At 40.6% G+C, this 21,447-nt stretch overlaps 2 protein-coding genes across 2 annotated transcripts in view; one reads left to right on the forward strand and one right to left on the reverse strand.

The window, feature by feature from the left end:
* ARIH1 (ariadne RBR E3 ubiquitin protein ligase 1) overlaps positions 1-2,160 on the reverse strand; it is a 123,362-nt gene extending 121,202 nt beyond the window's left edge. Inside the window, exon 1 of the mRNA XM_023255083.2 lies at positions 1,792-2,160. Coding sequence (XP_023110851.1) covers positions 1,792-2,160 — 369 coding nt within the window. The remainder of the gene's footprint in view (positions 1-1,791) is intronic.
* On the forward strand, positions 2,159-11,059 carry LOC123385864 (putative uncharacterized protein FLJ45840). Its single transcript, XM_045059057.1, has 2 exons — positions 2,159-2,933; positions 10,638-11,059. The coding sequence occupies exon 1, from the start codon at positions 2,159-2,161 to the stop codon at positions 2,753-2,755; it is 597 nt and encodes a 198-aa protein (XP_044914992.1). The 3' UTR covers positions 2,756-2,933; positions 10,638-11,059.
* The last annotated feature ends 10,388 nt before the right edge of the window (positions 11,060-21,447 follow it).

Raw genomic sequence — 21,447 nt, forward strand, 5'->3', positions numbered from 1 at the left:
GTCCCTATTAGCTCAGTTCATCTGCGTTTATTCTCTCCTCCCTAAACTAACAAAGAAAGAATGATGTCATATGCATTAGCTACATCTCTGTTCCAGAAGTCCTATAAAGAACTTGCATGGTTTGGCCTTAGTGATTAAGACACACCAAAGAGCTGAGAAAGTTGGATGCGATTTACTACATGAAAACAAACAAGTTAAAAGGTTAAACAATAAATATCCATTATCCATGAGTTTTTTTAAGCTAACTAAAACGCCAATAAGCTAGATAAGTTTGAAATTTTTAGATTTTATATAATGCAGTTGTAAATAAAAAGAGAATTCAGGGTCTACTCTAAGTTCTTTTAATTTCCTCAAAAAAAAGAAAAAAGTCAATTTAGTGGCATAAGCTGTCATATTTTTAGAATCAGAAAAAGAGCAATAAAGCTTATCTTCCTTCTACATCCCTTCAATTTCCTCCTTATACTGCAATATCTATATGAAAGTTTGAGATTTCCACAGTTCAATACTAACATTATAGATCAGATATTTTTTACTATTCCTCAAAATACGGTCTTCGAATGAGCCTGAAGACATGGTTCAATTGGAAGTGCTGCTTACTAGACAATACTGTAAAAATCTGTTAATCATGCAAACTGAACAAGCAGGCAGTGACATACTACTGCCAATTTGTCAGTGAATATTAGCCAACCAATTCTAAGGGAGAGAAAAAAAAAAGTAATGACTGACATACAAGGCAACAGTAACTTGCTCGTATGTATAGTCCCCTTACTTGTAACTAATGGTTTCTAAAAGTTGCACTGAATCAAGACTTCATTTTTATTCTTCGGTCATATCCCTGACCTCTCATCATAACTGGTTTTTTTCCCCCCAAACAAATGTAAACTTTTGATTTCCTAAAGCTCAAAAATACAAAATCTGACCCACGAGGCTAAATGGGTTGTGGTTATCAACTTAAACCAAGCCTACTCACCACGAAATAAAAATTATCAGAGAGTCCAGAAGCAGAAAGTCTCTACTTTCTAACTCACAATAGAGTCTTGTCTAATATTAGACAGTAACACTGCGTTTTGTTGTTTTAGCTGCAAAGCTGGGTATGCAATCTGCAGTAACCATTCCATCAGCTTCAAGTAAATCCTACGCTACCTCTGAAAAAGTAGCAGTTAGGTCCCAAGCAAACAGCAAAGACTAATAAAGAGATATAGGCAGAAGCCTCAACATCAGAAAAGAAGGCCCATCAGCACCTCTTCCGAGAAACAGTTCCCTTCCCCCACCTTTAAGTAGGCACTTAAGACTGCCAAGCAGATCCATTTCTTTATTAACTGGTGCCCACTTGGGGCAACCGTACACCAAACTGCTCTTAGGCCTACTCCAACCCCTTCCAAAAGTGCTCAAGCGAGCCTGAAAGCCGGGGTAACCCTCTTAGGGGCCCCGTTCTTCCTGCTCTTCTCCACCCGTCCTCCGCCCCGCCCCGCCCCTGTAAGCGCTCCTCCGGCCAGAGGAAGGACACCGGGCCCAGGGACCGGCAGGAATTGCCCGCAAGAGAAGTCTCAGGCGGCCGGAGGCCTCCGCCATAGCAGGACCTGGAAAGCACCGCCCCCAGCGCACCTCCCCACACCCGGCTAACCGGCGAATGTCTGCTTTCGACACCCTCTATCCCCAGCAGAGGCAGCGGAGGAGACAGGGCCGGGAGGCAGCGGGCAAGGCTACGCAGCAGGCCCGAGCCTGCCCCTCAGGCCGCCGAATCTGCTCCCCAGTCCGGCCAGGTCAAGTCAGCGCGGCGGCCACCCTCACCTGGATGACCTCGTTGACCTCCCGGATACATTCCACCATGTGTTGCAGAATCTGCTCGGCCGTGAGCACCTCGTAGCGGTAATCCTCCTCCTGCTCGTGCCCTGGCCCGCCGCCGCCGCCACCGCCGCCACCGCCGCCGCCGGGCCCCAGAGCGCTGCCGCCGCCGCCGCCCGTCTCCCCGCACAGCAGTCCGTCCCGCTCCCCGCCGACGCCCAGCCCGGGTTCCACCAGCTCCACCTCGCCCAGATCCAGGTTATCATCGTCCGGCTCATCCTCGTCCTCGTCTTCCTCCTCCTCGGCGCCGCTGTCCTCCTCGCTGCACTCTTCGTCCTCGTCGAACTCGTAGTTGTAGCCCTCGTCCGAGTCCATGGCGCGACACGCGAGGGCCCGGCGGACGCTGGCCCTGAGGCGGGGAGAGGGCGGGGACGCCGAGGCCCCGGCTCTCGCTCCGGCTCCGGCTGATGTCCGGACGCAGGCCTGGCTCCGGCCCCGCGGGCCGCGGCTCCTCCCCGGGCGCGGCGGTTGGCGGTTGGCGGCTGGCGGCGGCGGGGAGGGCGCGGAGGAGGGAGGGAGGGAGCGAGGGGGCCGCTTGCCGCCCGCCTCAGTCAGACGCGGCTCCGCTCCGGCCTCCGAGAGAAAACAGTCCCCAGCGCCACCTCCACGGCCGCTGCTACCGCTACTGAGCCAACAAAGGGGCGTGCGTCACCGCGTCGCGCTGCGTCGTCGCGTCACTCCTCTTGGCGTCACCGCGCCCCGCCCCGCCGCCCCTGCGTGGAGTGTGGGGAGACCCCACGGCCCGGCCTGGCTATGGGAGCGCGGCGCCGCGGGAATCGCCTTCTCGGTTCCGGCTGCGGTCCCTCTGTGGACCGACACTGGTGGACCCTGTTCCGGAGGAGGCCGTGGCCTCGTCGTCACCGAGAGAAGGGCCCCTGGACACGGTGGTGGTTGTCGCCGCAGGCCATAGGGATCCAGCCCCTTCACTGAATCCAGCGAAGGCGGCCTTCCCACCCGGCGGTAGAGACACTTCCCGCTCGCCCTGGAGTAATATTCTGGGAAGACCTCGGTTGTTGGGCTAAAATTCCTGTTGCGCGGGCTACTAAATGGAAATCTGTTTCATGCGGAACCTCTAAACCATGGGACAGGTGAACCTCGTTTTAAGTACTGCTGCTGCTGCTGTACGCTGGTACAGACGTGCAGTGGTTTTTAAGTCGCCGATAGTGACGTCATTTTAGAGGAGCGTTTCCTGAACTCAGCTCAGCAAGCAGCTACCAATTGAGGGCCCTAAGCAATGTAAACAGTCATGGCTTTCCTTGATTGAGCACTGTGTAAGGGCTTTACATACATTCTCTCTCATCTTCACGGAGCCACAGTACCCATTTTGTATCTGAGGCTCAAAGGGAAAGGAACTTGACCAAAACCACAGAAAACGCCCTGTTCCAGCGGCCAGGTGACCTAAAACATCAATCATGAAACTGCTTTACGATGCATAATATGGGTTATGTACTACAAAATATATAAAATGCATTGTAATATAACACAATACAAGCTGTAATAGAAATACCTACAAGGACCAAATATAGCAGAGAGACAGTACTTGTCTCATATCTAGAAATGTGCTGTGTGAGCTGCGTGGTGATTGGTGGCTAGGAGTTTAACAGGGAAGGTAGGTCTAGCCTGAGACCAACAGAAGATGATTTAGCCTGAGAGAGTAATAGAAGCAAAAGCACGGAGGTGTAAACTAGTTTCGTTTCAGCAGCTTCCAGTGAAAGAAGGGTAAATGGGAAATTATTAGGCAAGTTAGGGGCCAGGACAGTAAGAGCATTTTATGCCATTATAAGAGTGGGTTTAAATTTTTGTAAGTGGGACAGGAGAACCAGAGAAGTGTCCTGAAGGAGGAAGAGGCCTGAGAAAGCACGCTCTGGGGGTACCCTGAAGGATTGGCCAGTTATTTTTAAAAATCTGAATTCCTATCTTACTGATAAATCTTACTGTTCAAACTACAGGTTCCCTTTGGAAATTTATTGTTTTTAAGTGAAAAATCCTGTGGGGCGCCTGGGTGGCTCAGTCAGTTGAGCATCCGACTCGTGATTTCAGCTCAGGTCATGATCCCAGGGTCATGGGAACCCAAGTGCAGCTCCAGAGGAGCTTGCTTGAGATTCTCTTTCTCTCCCTCTGCCCCTCTCCCCTGCTTGCTCTCTCTATATATATTTTTAAAATGAAAAGTTCCTTTATGATGTGAATAAGCTACTAGTTTGTCCATTTTATATATGTTTAAATAATCAGATTTCCTGAAACAATCAGAATTTGTAAATTAAAGTGTTTAATATCAGTGCTGGTAAGTCTTGGTCCTTTGATTCTCTTTCTACTTAGTAGTTCTAGGTTGTTGCCACAGCTGGCTAAGGACACTAGCAACCCTTCTCTCTACCCCATCCCCATTTCTATATACATGTGAGAAAAATTAAGTAACACTTGTCAGTACCCTCATATCCTTTGCCCCATTTTTTTTAAATCTACCCCTACCTTGTATGAATCCTACTATCCTTATCTTCCCCTTTGGTACTGGAGCAGCTGACCATCACTGGAATCTGTGCATAATCACATGCATTCTATTATTAAATTCTAGTCACCAAGCACAACTGAACCATTAACACCATTCAGAAATCCTGTTAAATTTTTCTGAATTGTCTTCCCTCTGTAGACAACTCTTGAAACCTTCACCAGTTTTCTCAAACCCTCACCATTGCCCTTCCAAATCCTCTCAAAGTATATAACTTTACATCACAAAGAAAATTGAAATCGTAAGAACTAATGTGACTGAAGCATGCTGAGCAAAGAAGAGTGTTAAGGGATAAAGTCAGAGAAGGGCTATCAAGGCAAAAGCAGGGGGACAGCAGGGCCTTGTAGGCTATCTTAAGAAGTTTACATTATTGCAAAGGGAAGCATTTTTAACAAGAATGAAACAATATAATATGCATTTAAAAAAATAAATGGCTAAAAGGAAATAACTATGGCTGCTTTGTAGAGAATGGACTGAAAGGAGAGGTTATGAGGCTATCTCAGTAGTTTGGGTGAATGATGATAATGGCTTGGGCTAGAGATGTGACAGTGGAGATGATAGAAATAGTTTCAGGTATAGTTTGAAAGTAGAGCTAATAGATTTGCTGATGGCTTGAGTGTGGGGTTGATAGAGGAAACAAGGATGCCTATTAGATTTGGGGCTTGAGGAACTGGGTCAATGGATGTACCATTTCCTGAAACGTGTTAAATTTCAGATGCTTGTTAGACATCCAGGTAGAGATGTTAAATAGTCAGTTATATTAACTAATGTGCAAGACAGAAAGTATGGGGACGTAGGACTGAAGATACAATTTTCAGAGTTTATGTCAGCATTGTTGAGAAGGAGCACAGACTAAAGGTCAAGAGCTTAGGCTTTGGAGGAAGGAGACCTGAATTTGCCTGTGCCCCTCCAGTTGCTGTCTATAACCTTGACCAAATTACTGAACCTCTCTGAGTTTGCCTTTGGAGGATAATTCCTATTCTCATGGGATTATCTGTGAGTATCAAATGAATAATGCATCTAAAGCTCTTGACGTAGTACCTGACACGTAGTTAAATGCTCAAATTTAGAACTTTAAAAAAGTGTCATAAGTCACCTTGCATCTTGTGGGGAAAATTGTAACCAATTGGATTTATAACCTTTTAATTGACTTTATTTGAATTATGTAAGTATGCACATGACCTCAGTCATCCCCATTTTCTAAGGAAGAATATTGGTCTGCTTTTTTCTCAGAAACCTTTTCCATAATCTCATAACTTCTTTTTTGGTCAATATCCTGGGCAACATCATAATGCTTTTGAATTTTGAGGCCTCTTATTCTATGGATAAACCTTTTTTTTTTTAATGTTTATTATTTTGAGAGAGCGAGAGAGAGAGACAAAGTGTGAGCAGGGGAGGGGGGGAGAGAGAGAGAGAGAGAGAGAGAGAGAGAGAGAGAGAGAGACGTAGAATCTGAAGCAGGTTCCAGGCTCTGAGCCATCAGCACAGAGCCCGATGAGAGGCTGGAACCCTCTGATGATGAGATCATGACCTGAGCCGAAGTTGGCTGCTTAACTGACTGAGCCACCCAGGCTCCCCCATAGATAAACCCTTCTTAACCAGATTTTCAGCAACACTCATTCCATTGATATTTTGGAAATTATCTTGGAATCAGGTTAGGTTATAGAGCTATTTAAGGAAACCAGTATAACAACTTCTCTCTGGCCCCAAATTGTCCAAGTGATGACCCACATACAATGTTTTTTTAAATGACTTGATCTTAAAGGTATTGCCGGTGTACTGCTTTCTCAGCTGTGATGACTACCAGGTAGAAGTACAGTAATCTGTAAACAACATGACAAGGTCCTTGAAAAAAGAATAGGCAAGTTAATATTTTCTTGGTGCCAAAAGAATCATTATTGGTAATTAGGTAGTCCCCTTATCCCCATGTTCTAATAAGGTCAAAAGATATTAGTATGCATTTATTAAATACCTACTCACAGAGCAAAACTCTATAAATATTTCTATGCTCACCAAGTGAATGAAATCCCAATAGGAAGGATATGCAAATGCTTTTCAAATATGTAGAAATTAAAATACTCATGGAATTTTTCTAAGGGCACATGTTCCGAGCTGTAAGCTATGGAAAAGCCTCTAGTAATTAATGGCAGGGCACTAAGGTGACTAAGCCTAGCTGGTACAGAACGGGTTTCCAAGGTTGTGGAGTTTTTAGTGCTAAAACTGGGAAATCCAAGGCAAACTGCCTTGGTTGGTCACCTTACTTGGCACCTCACCACAAATTTTTGTATAATATAATTAAAACACTCTTTCCAAAAATAAATGGAAAGAAATTATCTTTTGTCGTTTTGTTTATAAAGTTTATTTTATTGCAGCATTTATTGCTTTTTAAAAAATGTTTTAGTTGTTCTTGTGTTTTACGAGGCAAGATGTAAAAAAGTTACATTTTAATTTTAAAATAAATTTAAGGTTACATTTTACCAAAAGGGCAGAGAGAGACTAATAAGCTAATTGAGTACTTTGCATTTGTTTAAAAACATCTGTCTGCTTACTTACAAACAACAATTGAGTCTTATATCATTGTTGGGAGATAGATCTTATGACACCACTTTTGTGTGGAAAAAATAAAGCTTAGGGAAACTGAGGTTATATGCTTCATTAGAAGTCTGGGCACCTGGGTGGCTCAGTTGGTTAAGGTCCTACTCGATTTGGGCTCAGGTCACCATCTCATGGTTCATGGGTTTGAGCCTGGGTCAGGCTTTGCATTGACAGCACAGAGCTTGCTTGGGAGTCTCTCTTTCTCTGCCCCTCCCCTGCTCTCATGCATGTGCATGCACACTCTGTCTCAAAATACGTAAATAAACTTTAAAGAAAAAAAAGTCTGGTAGAGATATTAATAACCAAGACAGAACTGAGATTCCTGACTACAACCCTTCCCTGTCTTTCTTCCAGAATACAGAGCCTAAAGACTCCATTACTGAACTTAAGATTTCATGAAAGTAATTATCTACAATGGGTGGTAAGATAATTCTGGCACTAGAAATAGAGTGCCCCTCATGCAATTAGACAAGTGTACAAAGTGTACCATAATGTCTGTGTTCTCTGCAACTGCAACACACATTAATTTGGCCTAAATGTGTGCTTATATTATACTCCTGCAAAAAATAGCAAATGATCATACCCCTGAAAGGAAATGTGTTTGTCCTAATGATTTAACCACTTGAAGAAAAAAGTAGTTTTATAACAAAAGTTTTCAAAAGAAATGCTTCTCTGTGGTTCACAGTATTTCTAGTTTGTTGTGTTGCCTTGTGGATGTATTTGAATGAATGGATGAATGAATGGGCAAAAAGTGAACAAATTTATTATTGAGTCTTTATGCGAGAGTAGATGTGTGTGTGTTTTTAATTTACTCCTTGTGATCTTGTGAAGTTGGAATTCTTAACTTCATTCAATACATAAGGAAAAAGGCTCAAAGACAAAAAATAATCTGCCGAAGTTCACAATGGATGCAGAGCTTTGATTCCAGGTTTTAAGAGTTCAAGTCCACTGTTTTTACCATGCAATTCTCAGTAATTTTAATAAGATCTTATTCCTGTACTAAATTGTGCCTTCCGGGGCACCAGGGTGGCTCAGTCAGTTAGTCCGTTATGCATCCAACTCTTGATTTCGGTTCAGGTCATGATTTCGTGGTTGGTGAGGTAGAGCTCTTGTCCAGCCCCTTGGTCCAGCTCTGCATTGATAGCATGGAGCCTGCTTGGAATTCTCTCTCCCCTATCTCTCTGCCCCCTCCCCCCACTTGCACGTGCACTTTCTCTCTCTCTCAAAATAAATAAAATTAAAAAATAAAAAATAAAATGTGTGTTTATATTTGTTATAAATTTGTTAAAATTTGTTTGCTATCAAACCTACTGTTGTAACTGATTGGCAACATAAACATTGACTATATGCAATGTTTGTTCCTACTTAGAAATAGGTCATAAAAATAGAATAGTGAATAAATAAACGTGTTATCCTCTATTTACATAGTCCTGCTTTATTTTTTGTAGCTGCAATCTTAGCATTTTATTTATTTATTTATTTATTTATTTATTTAACGTTTATTTTTGAGACAGAGACAGAGCATGAACGGGGGAGGGTCAGAGAGGGAGAGACACAGAATCTGAAACAGGCTCCAGGCTCTGAGCTGTCAGCACAGAGCCCGACGCGGGGCTCGAACTCACGGACCGCGAGATCATGACCTGAGTCGAAGTCGGCCGCTTAACTGACTGAGCCACCCAGGCGCCCCTGCAATCTTAGCATTTTTAAAAAATATTTATTAATTTTAAGAGAGAGAGCACATGGCACATGAGTGGGGGAGACGCAGAGAAAGAGGGAGAGAGAGAGAGAATCCCAAGCTGGCTTCTCAATGTGGGTGCAGAACCAGATGCGGGGCTTGATCCCACAGTGAGATCATGACCTGAGCCAAAATCAAGGGTCCAACACTTAACTGACTGAGCTGCGCAGGTGCCCCAAATTGTAGCATTTTTAATGAAAACTTAAGATATGTAAGGTGTGTGTGTGTGTGTGTGTGTGTGTGTGGTCAATCAATCAATAGTTATTTATTAGTGTTTATCCAGCTCAATGCACCTTTCAATGGCATTCCGGAGAGATTTTTTAAAAATAACACTACCACCTAAGAAATCAAATTACTTAAGGGGAAGTGTAAATGTAAAGGTTAGTTATAGAAATGGTAACTGTAGGGGCGCCTGGGTGGCGCAGTCGGTTAAGCGGCCGACTTCAGCTCAGGTCACGATCTCACGGTCCATGAGTTCGAGCCCCGCATCGGGCTCTGGGCTGATGGCTCAGAGCCTGGAGCCTGCTTCCGATTCTGTGTCTCCCTCTCTCTCTGACCCTCCCCCATTCATGCTCTGTCTCTCTCTGTCTCAAAAATAAATAAAACGTTAAAAAAATTAAAAAAAAAAAGAAATGGTAACTGTACATCAAAGAGAGATAACAAGCAAGAAGAATGGTACAGGTGGTAAATGCTAAAGGAGTTTAAAGGAGACAGAAGTTACTAAACTGGGGTGTTCTAAGAAAGCATTGTAAGCTGGACTTTCTCAGACCTTTATACCTTTGCATCTGCTGTTCCCTCTGCCTTACATCCTTCCAAGCCACTCGTAACCAGCACCTAATCCACATGCTTAGAGACTACTGTTTTTCCAAGCTGTTTTAAACCCGGCACTTGATGCCTAGAATGTGAGTAGTTTATGCATCTCGCGTTTCTAACATACTTCCATGTTTTTGATAATGTTGAAATGAATTAACATAAACCAAAAACAGTAGGCCAATAGATATTTATTGTCTTCTTACTGCAAATGTGTTGCATCTTGTCGACATTATATCATTGTTGGTGCTCTTACCCGTTAATTCTTTTAGGTCTCCATGACTTGCAGGTTGTGTGGAGGAGGAGAAGGGGGCCCAATGTGAATGTCCTCCACAGCTCTCCTGATGTAAGGTTTCTCTAGGGCTAATGCCCACATCACCTCTCACATCCCCAACGGTACCTCAGCTTCTCACACTTCGTAGCAAGAGAGGATTGATGTTGGAATTCAGCAGATTGCACACACCTGATACAATGCAGTCCGGTTATGAGTGAGTAAAGGACTGCAGCAGGGAGCAAAAGAGAAATGTGTCAGGGACTTGAAGACTGGAGTAACCGAGGGAATCCTGGAACATCGGCACCTGGAAGGTGCACCTGTCCCCAGAGTCTCATTTTTAAAAGTTTTCCTTTGGCTCTCTTTTGGTTTAGGGGGTCTTTTCATCTGTCTTGTCTGAGACAATAACCATGATTCCAAAGGCATAGTCACCTCTTCCAGCTCCAGGAACCAGATGCCACTCCTTATGGTGATTTTGCAATGTGGCTAGAACTGGTTTTTCAATTCTGTGGTTCCAACTATCCCCTCACAGACATTGTCAGTGAGGTAGTAATGGAGGGCTTGTGATACATGACTTCTCGCCCAAAAGTCTTAATGAGCTGCTTCACATTGGCTTTCTTGAAAAGAGAACTTAACATGCTGGATATGTGGTTTAACACACTCAAATGCAAAAGCACCGAACAGAGCTTCCATTTTAAAGAATTTGAAAGGTCAATAAAATTAAATCATTACCTTCTATATAAATGTTATTAGAATAGTCCCAAAGGGTTATTTCATAGTTATTGATATTTTTACATCAAGCAAAGCTATGCATATTCAGACACATTTTTTGGCTGAACAATAACAAACTGCATGCATGAGCCTTTGTTTCTTTCTAGGTGAGTGTGTGTAGGAGGTTGCAGGTGAAGAGGGTCAGACAGAAGTACATTGTACTGAAGCGGATATTCTCACTCAACTAACTTTGGCAGGTGCTACAGTGTAGCAGCACCATAAGCTCCAGAGCAAGAAGCCTCACTTGGTAAGAATGACCTCAGCAAGTTATATCCACTTAAGAGCCTGTTTTCCCATCTAAAAAAATAGGAACAACAATAGGATTTTCCTCACTGGACTGTAACAATTAACTGACAATGTGAAAGTACTCATTACGTTCATCATTATTGGACACAGAAAATGTACAGTGTTTTGTTTTAGGCTTGAGAACGTATACGAAGATGATTATTAGTCAATTGTAAAGCAATGGCTCTTTGAAGAGTACACACCCTCTGTCAAATTGTTGAAAAATGTTGCTGTGCTCCTCTTGCATGCTTGTGTTTTTACTAGTTAATTCAACAAGCCCATTGTTTGTTCACCAATAGTATGTTAGGCACTATGCTAAGATGTTGAGAGGAAGCAGATAAAAGCATTTCAGGGGCACCTGAGTGGCTCAGTAGGTTAAGCATCCGACTTCGGCTCAGGTCATGATCTCACGGTTCAAGTCCTACATTGGGCTCTGTGCTGACAGCTCCGAGCCTGGAGCCTGCTTCGGGTTCTGTGTCTCCCTCTCTCTCCGCCCCTACCCCACTCATGCTCTGTTTCTCTCTCTCCCCCTCCCTCTGTCTCTCTCTCTCCCTCTGTCTCTGTCTCTGTCTCTCTCTCAGAAAATGAATAAACATTAAAAAATTTTTAAACCATTTCAGTTCTCAAAATGCTCACAGACTAGTGAGGGAAACAGACATGCAAACCATTAATTACATTACAATATCGTAAGTACTATAATAAAGTATGGTCTGAATGTTAGGGGAGCAAGAAGACAGGCATCTCAGTGTGGGAGGCAGACAAGGGCAGACAAGGATGTTATGGAGGGCTTCCTGGGAGGGTGTGGCTTGAGCTGAATAGTGGTGGAAGAATAATGTTCTGGAAATAAGGGAGTATGTATGTGCATGTAAGTGTGAAAGAATATGGCATATTTGAGCCATGACCTGTTTGGGGAACTGCCAGTAGGTCCACATACCTGAAATTTAGGGTATACATAAGATTTAGAAATACCCTTGTCTCTTCTCTGTACCTTTTTTATATTCCTTTCCCTTTTCCTATTCTTTTTTTATTCTCTTTTTCCTTCCTCCTCGGGTAACTTGACTAAAGATTCCACGGCTTGAGTGATAGAGCTAGAAATCAAAGCCCTGATTCATCTTTCAGTTTCCACAGTCGGTGCTTCTCTTACTATGCTACTTTGAAGATTTTTCACTCTTTTAATAAAGCTTCTCATTATTTTCCTAGGATTTTTGTGAAGGAGACTATGTCAGGTTGCTTGCTTTACTAAACTAATTTTGATCATTTCATTTAGGTTATATGGGACAGTAGGATGAATACAAGGAGGGTAGGCTGTGTTCCATATTAGTTCAATGAAATATGCATTTACTGGATGCAGGTGAACGTAAACCATTGTAGTGGGTGTTATTGAAAAAATACAAAACAGGTTACACTTCCTATCCTTAAGAAGCTGACAGTGTAATACAGGAAATGATACAGGAAATAATCTAATGCAAGACACCTCATTTAACAGCTGTCTTTTAAGCTTAGCACAAGGGCAGTATTTCTCAACTTTTTTTTTCATTATCAGTCCCTAAGGAACCTTTTTAAACCTTTCCATCTTAATCACTTCCCCCCAATGAAATTTTACTACCACAGATAGACTGTGTATCTATGTACTGTATGTATACCTGTGCTTTATACAGAAAAAGAGGACCTTTTTTTGACACACACACCCCCAGAACCAATTTTAGCCCCCTTAGGGGCAAATATTGACTCTGTTGAGGATATATGCACTAGGCTAACACTATCACTTTCAAAGTCTAAGACTGGACAGTCAGATTCTAGTTTCAGAATTTTTGTAAATATCTACCAATGATTAAATCACATTTAAAAATTAAATTTCCTGAGTTTAAAAATAAAACCCACAGCATTAGATCAAAAAAATAAAATAATCGAATATATTCATGCTTCTGTGGCTGAGTTCAGGGCTGCCACACTGCATAACTCCGGGGGAGTATAGTCACAGTATATGGTCTGTAATGGTAATAGAGGGAGAGAATGAAAAATAATTTGAAGCTATAGCCATGATGTGGTTGAAAGAGAAACTCAAGTTCATAAGTCATTTCAACTACTGCCCGTTCTAATCATCTTAAACTTTTCCTGACATTCCTCTCCTATACAGAATTATGTGTTTGTCCTCTTCAACATGCAATTAATTCTTTGTAAATGCTTAATTCACTCACAAATTAATTTATATACAGGCCTGGAGTGTGTACCAACTGGAAAATTCAGAGTGTTCACACATTCGCTTTAGTCCTCAGTCAGGAACTGGGAATACAAATGCCGTGCTAATTTTTACTCCACATTGATACTCTTTACAAATTAATGTGTCCAAGCTGAAGTGCCCACCCCAGGACAAAATTGAATTCTCCTAGACTTATATGCCAGGGAACTGAGGGGGTCCCCAGCCAACAGTAAGGAACTGTGAAGAACTGAATCCTTAGCGAGGAACTGAAAGCCTTGGTTCAAAAGTACCATGAGGAGCTAAATCCTGCCAGCAACCACGGATGCACACTTGAACGTGAATCTTCCTGCAATCAAGCATTCCTGTGAGACTGAAGCCCTGGCTAACACCTTGCTTTGTCCTTGCGAGAGATCCTGAGACCAGACCCAGCTAAGCCACACCCAGATTCTGACCTACAGATACTCTGAGATAAGTGTTTGTTGTTACTGGTTTGTTTTTGTTTTTGTTCTTGTTTTTTAATTGAATTCTCCTTCATCTCCAAAAGGTCTCCTTTTAGTTGTTCAATAGGTACCAGAATAACCGATTAGATTCCACCTACTGTACCCCACCATAGAATTTAGCACCGCTTCATAGCACTCCCCACACTTGTATAATGTCTGTCCTCTCTGAGTTGGTAAGTTACGTGAGGTCAGAGACTGTTCCTATCATGTTTATGTCTATAGACTACATATACAACTTAGTTTTTAATGGTTAGAAGACATACAGTAAAAAAGGTAAAGATCTAACTTGTTTTGCCCATTTGTTCTTTCTACCAAGTTAGACCTTAACCCGATGTCATATATCAAAATAAAATCCAGATATATATTTAAATAAAGGAAAGAAAATATAAAATTGGTTCAAGAAATATTGGTGAATATTTAATCATCTGGGAGTGGGAAAAGCATTATCAAGGATAGCACCAAAGGCAAATCTCTAAAGCAAAAGACGAATAGATGTGACTAATTTGAAGCTTCCTTCTGTTAAAAAAAAATCATAAATAAAAGACAAAATGGGGAAAATATTCACAACGTGTATGACAAAAGGTTATTTATCTTTAGTGTATTCTAAAATCTCATGAATTAATAATACACATACTTTGTGTGTTTGGGGGGTAGAGAGAGACGTAAACTAATATGCAAATGTCCAATAAATAACAAAAAAGTGCAACTTTATTAGTAAATGAAATGGAAATTAATAACAATATACAACTTTCACCTGTCAAAATGGTATATAGATTTTATAAAACTCTGAGTTTTGAGAGGAGCAGCAGGAACAGAATGATGACTCATAAGAGTACAAATTAGTACAGCTTTTCCAGAGGGCAGTTTATAAGCAAGAAAAAAAAAAACCCGTAAAATGGTCAAATTCGTTTTTTTTTAATTATTTTAATTTTTATTTATTTTTGAGAGAGAGAGAAAGAACATGAGCAGGAGAGGGGCAGAGAGAGAGGGAGACACAGAATCCAAAGCAGACTCCAGGCTCTACACTGTCCACACAGAGCCCACCGCGGGGCTCCAACACACATGGACAGTGAGATCACGACCTGAGCCGAAGTCGGATGTTTGTTCTAGCTTTGAGAAGAATGCTGGTGCAATTTTGATTGGGATTGCATTGAATGTGTAGATTGCTTTGGGTGGTATTGACATTTTAACAATATTTATTCTTCCAGTCCATGAGCATGGAATGTTTTTCCATTTCTTTGTATCTTCTTCAATTTCTTTCATAAGCTTTCTATAGTTTTCAGTATAGCGATCTTTTACATCTTTGGTTAGGTTTATTCCTAGGTATTTTATGATTCTTGGTGCAGTTGTGAATGGGATCACTTTCTTTATTTCTCTTTCTGTTGCTTCATTACTGGTGTATAAAAATGCAACCAATTTCTGTACATTAATTTTGTATCCTACCACTTTGCTGAATTCATGTATCAGTTCTAGCTGACTTTTGGTGGAGTCTGTCGGGTTTTCCATGTAGAGTATCATGTCGTCTGCAAAAAGTGAAAGTTTGACTTCAGTGATCATATCCTTTGATCCAGCAACATTTTTTTCTAGTAAATTAACCTAAGGAAATTAGTATCAAAGTCTAGCTCCAAAAGTGTTCAGGGAATTAGTTGGTAAAATGAATTATAATAAAATCAAAAACTATGCTAACCACTTAAAATGATACTATAGAGAAATATTTGATCTGGAAAGATGGTCATGATATCTGAATAAACAGGAAAAAAAGGAAGTTAAAACCAGTATTAGACGATAGTTATACAGTGTATGTACATTTGTATGGGCAGAAAGAAGGCTAAGAGGATTTTTCATTCACATATTGTAAAATTTTATTTACATACTATAAAATTCACCCATTTTAAGTGTATGACTCAATTATTTTTAATAGATTTACAGAGTTCTATAACCATCACATTTCAGTTAAAATAATTTTTCTTTTCTTAATTAAGCCAATTTTTTTATACTCCCGCAATAAAGTTTATATAACAGGTCATTTTAAAAGTTAAATTCCTCCTTTACTACTGACTTCTCAAAAAAAAAAGAGGAGGCAAAATACACAATGTCAAAATAATTATAACGGTAGTTAAAATGTTTTCCAAAGAATAAAAAAGGTAATGAACAAACACACTTTAATTCTTACAGAGGGACTGAAGACCTACTGAGATTGAAAGACCTGCTTTCAGCTTGTGGAAGTGTGCCTATTTGCAAAAGGGCTTTACTCTTTTATCCCCACCTGCCCTCTCTCCTTGACCTTGCTGATCTTCTCAACATATTTCAGCTTAAAAGAATAAGGAGTTCTACTTCTGGAGCCATTAAAATTGCTAATTCAATCTTAATTATTCTGATTTTTTTTTTTTTTAAGTAAGCTCTATGCCCTACGTGGGACTTGAACCTACTACCCCGAGATCAAGAGTTCACATGTTCTACCAACTGAGCCAACCAGACGCCCCTAATTCAATCTTAATTCTTAAAATTAAACTGGATTTAGACTTGATAAACATAAAGAAAAATGAATTCAAGAAATAAATAGGAACATGGAATCAGAAAAAGATAACAAGATAGATTGATGTTTCAAAGATGAACATGTGATAACCAATTGTTATAGCTGTGGAAACTATATGATATGTACCAAATAAACACTGATTTCATGGGCAAAGCCACAATGATTTTCCATCTGTAAATATCTAATGCCACCATGGAGAGATCAGATCTTAAAACGCCAGATAAATAGGGATGAGATTTAAAATTTTCTAAAATTTTATCCTACCCAAATAACATTCTGTTTTATAGAAATAGAGATAGAACACACACCTGTGTTTCACGGTTGTTATGTGAGTTAGTTCTGGAATAAATATGAAAATATGGGAGAATGGCAAAATTCCAAAACCTTTCCATGCAATGGCAAGAAAAAAAAAATCCAAAAATACATTTTTCACACAACAGGATCACAGAATATTACGAAATGAGAGTCTCGTTATCTCTACTTCAATCTCTCTTTTTTTTTTTTTACGAATGAGAAAATCAGAAAGATCGTGATCTGTCCAAAGTGATATTAGCTCAGTGTCAAAAAAACTGAAAACCCTCATCTCTTTCTTCTTAATCTCCTGCTTTTTACCTTAATCCATGTTTCTATGGGAAACAATATAGTAGAGGCTCCAGAATCAAAGTGTTTGGTTTCACAAACAAAAAAAAGAGACAAAACAGATTCTTAATTATAGAGAACAGAGATGATTAGCAGAGGGGAGGTGGGGAGGGGGAAATGGGTGAAACAGGTGAAGGGGATTAAGAGCACACTCATGATGAGCACAGAGTCGTGCATAGGATTGTTAGATCACTATATTGTACACCTGCAACTAATATAACATTATGTGTTAATTATACAGAATTTAAAAAAATGTTTTAAGTGTCTGGTTTCAAATCCTGGGTCACCACCTAACGAGCTCTGTACTTTGGTAGGTCACTTGATCTTTCTGGCTCTCATCTGGAAAGTGGAGGAGCTGATAGAACTTATCTCACAAGAGTGTGTAAGATTGACATATGTAAAATGCTTAATAGAGCTGCTAGCACATAGTAAGCACTCAATAAACAGTGGTTGTTATTCAATGTATATGAGATTTTTTAAATAGTAACATGATAGATAGGAATGTCACTAAAACAGTGTAGAAGCAGGGTGAAAGAAGTTGAATTTGGGTGTGGAGGTGGGGGAGAGAGAAAAGGGTATGGGGTGCAGAGGGAAACTATGGATTAGGAAATACTCTAGGATTGAGTTAATTAGAGAAAGACAATCAGAACAAAACTGGATGATATGAGAATTTTAAATAATGGACCAAAATCTCTGTGGAAATCTGAGCTTTGGTGAAATTGTGAGCCTTTGAGTCATAGTAGGAACAGGCTTCCAAGACCGTGTTCCCTGAGCCAAGCGAGAGAACAAGCCAGTGTTAGATACTTGTCCACCCAGAGCAACTGAAGGAAGGAGCTGAATTCGGAAGTGGGTAGAAATAGTACAGGATTAGAGAAATGTATTAGGCTTCTTTTGGGAAACCTAGGCACAGGAGAGATTGACAGTTGCATGGAAGGAATGAGGTCAAGACATTGGAGAGTAAATGCACAAAACTAAAAAACACGAGGGGCGCCTGGGTGGCTCAGTCAGTTAAGTGTCCAATTCTTGATTTTGGCTCATGATCTCACAGTTTGTGAGACCGAACTGTCATATACTTATGTCATATGCATATTTATTTTTTTAGTTATAACAAGGTAATTATTTATACTCTTAAAAAGCTGGCATAAGTACGATGTAGTTTGCAATATCCTACCAAACCTAGAGTCAGAGCCAAAACAGTTTTTGGGGGTGGCTACCAGCATACCCATTTACCACTAGTAAACAAAGAGGCTTTACGGCTTTTTGTCACTACTTTCTCCAGAGAGGTTTTTTCAAAGTTGCCATTACAGTGATAGCACATGAGTTCTATGGACACCATGTAGAACCTTTCTTCTGAGATGACAGAGCTCCACATGCATAATCTCTCTTTTTTTTTTTTTTAAAAAAGAACTTTTTAATGTTTATTTGAGAGAGGGAGAGAGAGAGTGAGCCAGAGAGGGCATGCACACACACACACACACACACACACACACACACACACACACACACAGAATCCAAAGCAGGCTCCAGGCTCTGAGATGTCCAAGCAGAGTCCAACGCAGGGCTTGAACTCATGAACAGTGAGATCATGACCTGAGCCGAAGTCAGATGCTTAACCAACTGAACTACCCAGGAGCCTGCATAATCTCTCTTAAACTGCAAAAGCATTAGAAATTAGAATCTGTATAATATGTACTTGGTTCCTCTGAATGTTCAAACAAGTAGAATTGACTAGGTTTAGAGCTGGCAGGGACTTTAAGAAGTCCTTCATTTTATAAAAGGAGAACCTGAAGCTCAACAGGGTAAACTCACTTGCCTGTTCCCTAAGTGACCAACAGCGGAGTTGGCACTAGAATTGCAATTGCCTAACTTTTAGGGCAATGCTCTTTCCACTATAATGGATCATTAACTTGAATTAAAAAATTTTTTTAATGTTTATTTTTATTTTTGAGAGAAAGTGAGAGAGTGCGGGCGGGGGGAGGGGCAGAAAGAGAAGGAGACACAGAATCCGCAGCAGGCTCCAGGCTCTGAGCTGTCAGCACAGAGCCCGATGCAGGGCTTGAACTCACGAACCATGAGATCATGAGCCAAAGTCGGACACTTAAACCGACTGAGCCACCCAGGTGCCCCTGTTAACTTGAATTTTTAAACTGATGTGTAAAAACAAAGTCTGGGGCGCCTGGATGCCTCAGTTGGTTAAGTGTCCAATTCTTGGTTTTGGCTCAGTTCATGATCTCATGGTCTGTGAGACTGAACTGTCATATCAATAGTTTGTTCCTTTTTACTGCTGAGTAATATTCCATGGTATTTATAGACCACAGCTTAACCATTCACATTTACGTTTGTTGCTTCTAGTTTGGGGCTATTATAAAAAAAAAACTGCCATAGCCATTCCTGTATATGTTTTTTGTGTGAATATAAGTTTTTGTATCTTTAGAATAAATGTCCTAGAACACAATTCCTGGGTCATACGGTAACTGTATGTTTAATTTTATGAGATGCTACCAGACTCTTTTCCAGAATGATTGCACCACTTTACCTTCTCACCAGCAATATATGTGTGATCTGATTTCTCAACATTCTCAGTAGCATTTGGGAGTATTACTCTTTTATTTTAGCCATTCTAAATAGATGTGCAGTGATATAGCACAGTGTTTTTTTTTTAAATTAATATTAAAAAATTATTTTTTTAATTTTTTTTTAATGTTTATTTTTAAAGGAGAGAGAGGCCATGAGAAGGGAAGGAGCAGAATGAGAAGGAGACACAGAATCCAAAGCAGGCTCCAGGCTCTGAGCTGTCAGTAAAGAGCCCAATGTGGGGCTTGAAGTCACAAGCTGTGAGATCATGACCTGAGCCGAAGTCAGATGCTTAATCAACTAAGCCACCCAGGTGCCCCACCCCACTTTTTTTAGAGAGACAGAGAGAGCTCAAGCAGGGGAGGGGGACAGAGAGAGAGAGAGAGAGAGAGAGAGAGAGAGAGAGAGAGAATCTCAAGCAGGCTTCATGCTCAGTGTGGAGCATGGAGCATTGTGCAGGGCTCAATACCATGATCCTATGATTATGACCTGAGCCAAAATCAAGAGTTGGACACTTGACTGAGCCACCCAGGCACCCCATCACAATGGTTTTTTAACTTACTTTCTTCTAATGTCTAATGATGCTTGATATCTTTTCATGTGCTTATTTGCCTTCTGTATATCCTCAATGGTAAAATATATGTTCATGCATCTTGCACATTTGCTAATTGAATGGTTCCATTTGTGTGTCTTTTTTAATTATTGAATTTTAAGCGTTCTATATTCTAGATACTAGTCTTTTGTGAGATACATGGCTTGAAAATATGTTCTCTCAGTCATCTAGGAGATTTTTTCTTCTTAACGGGGTCTTCCATAGAGCCAAAGTTTTTAATTTTCATGAGTTCCAATTTATCAACTTTTCCCTTTCATTGATTCCTTTGGTGTCATATCCACGAATTCTTTACCTAGACCTAGGTCCAGAAAATTTTCTCCTCGTGTCTATCCTAAAAGTTTCATAAGTCTGGTTTGCATTTAAGTCCATGATCTATCTATCTTGAGTTAATTTTTGGACCAGGTGTGTGGTTTAGGTTGGCATTCATATTTATAGCCATGGGGTGTCCAATTGCTCCTGCACCATTTGCTGAAAAGGTTATCCTTCCTCCACTATGTTGTCTTTGTGTTTCAGTTGAGCATATTTGCGTGATATCTATTCTGTCTCACTGATCTATGTATCTATTCCTTCACCAATACATTGTCTTTATTATGCAGCTCTATAGCAAGCCTTAGTATTGGGTACAGTGATTCCTCCCAGTTTTTCTTTTTACAGGTTTTAGGTTTTTAGGGCCTGTGACTTTCCATATAAATTTCAGAATAAGTTTATCTATGTCACCAAAAATCCTTACTGGGGTTTTGATAGGAATTGCCTTAAACCTATGGCTCAATCTGGGGAGAATGACCACCATCTTTATTCTGTTGAGTCTCCTAATCTACAAACAAGGTATGTCTCCCATTCATTTAGACTTTCATGGATTTTTTTTCATCAGTGTTTTATAATTTTCAGCGTACAGATCATGTTTTGTTAGGTTTATACCTATGTATTTCATTTTTCTTTGGGCAATTACTGTAAATGATGTTATTTTCTGAATTTTTTTCTACATGTTCATTGTTCATCCTTCTATTTCAAAATCCTCTGAATCACTTTGCTTGGGGTATACATTTTGTATATAACACTCAGATTTTATTTTGTGGTTCAATCTGAAACACATAGTTCTTTTATTAGTTAAATATTAAGTGTTCACACTCATTAATGAGTTATTTGGTTTTTGAGCATATCATTATTTTCAGATACACTTCTTTTATAGATTTAATTTTCTTCAAAAGGTGGTCTGTGCTTCGTTCACTTTTTGTGTTTGTATTTCTTAAAGTTGGAAAGTTTGCATTTTTTCTATTGAATGCATTTATAATGATAACTTTTTTTTTCAACTTTTTATTTTTTATTTTTGGGACAGAGAGAGAGAGAGAGCATGAACGGGGGAGGGGCAGAGAGAGAGGGAGACACAGAATCGGAAGCAGGCTCCAGGCTCCGAGCCATCAGCCCAGAGCCTGACGCGGGGCTCGAACTCACAGACTGCGAGATCGTGACCTGGTTGAAGTCGGACGCTTAACCGACTGCGCCACCCAGGCGCCCCAATATAATGATAACTTTATACCTTTAATTCTCTCTTTCTATAGATGGGTCCAAT

Source organism: Felis catus, chromosome B3 (genome assembly GCF_018350175.1).
Source record: "Felis catus isolate Fca126 chromosome B3, F.catus_Fca126_mat1.0, whole genome shotgun sequence".
NCBI classification, from domain to species: Eukaryota; Metazoa; Chordata; class Mammalia; order Carnivora; family Felidae; genus Felis; species Felis catus.

Excerpts from the sequence above, each read along its gene's own strand:
- LOC123385864 (XM_045059057.1), top strand. The coding sequence starts at position 2,159 with ATGGCGCGACACGCGAGGGCCCGGCGGACGCTGGCCCTGAGGCGGGGA.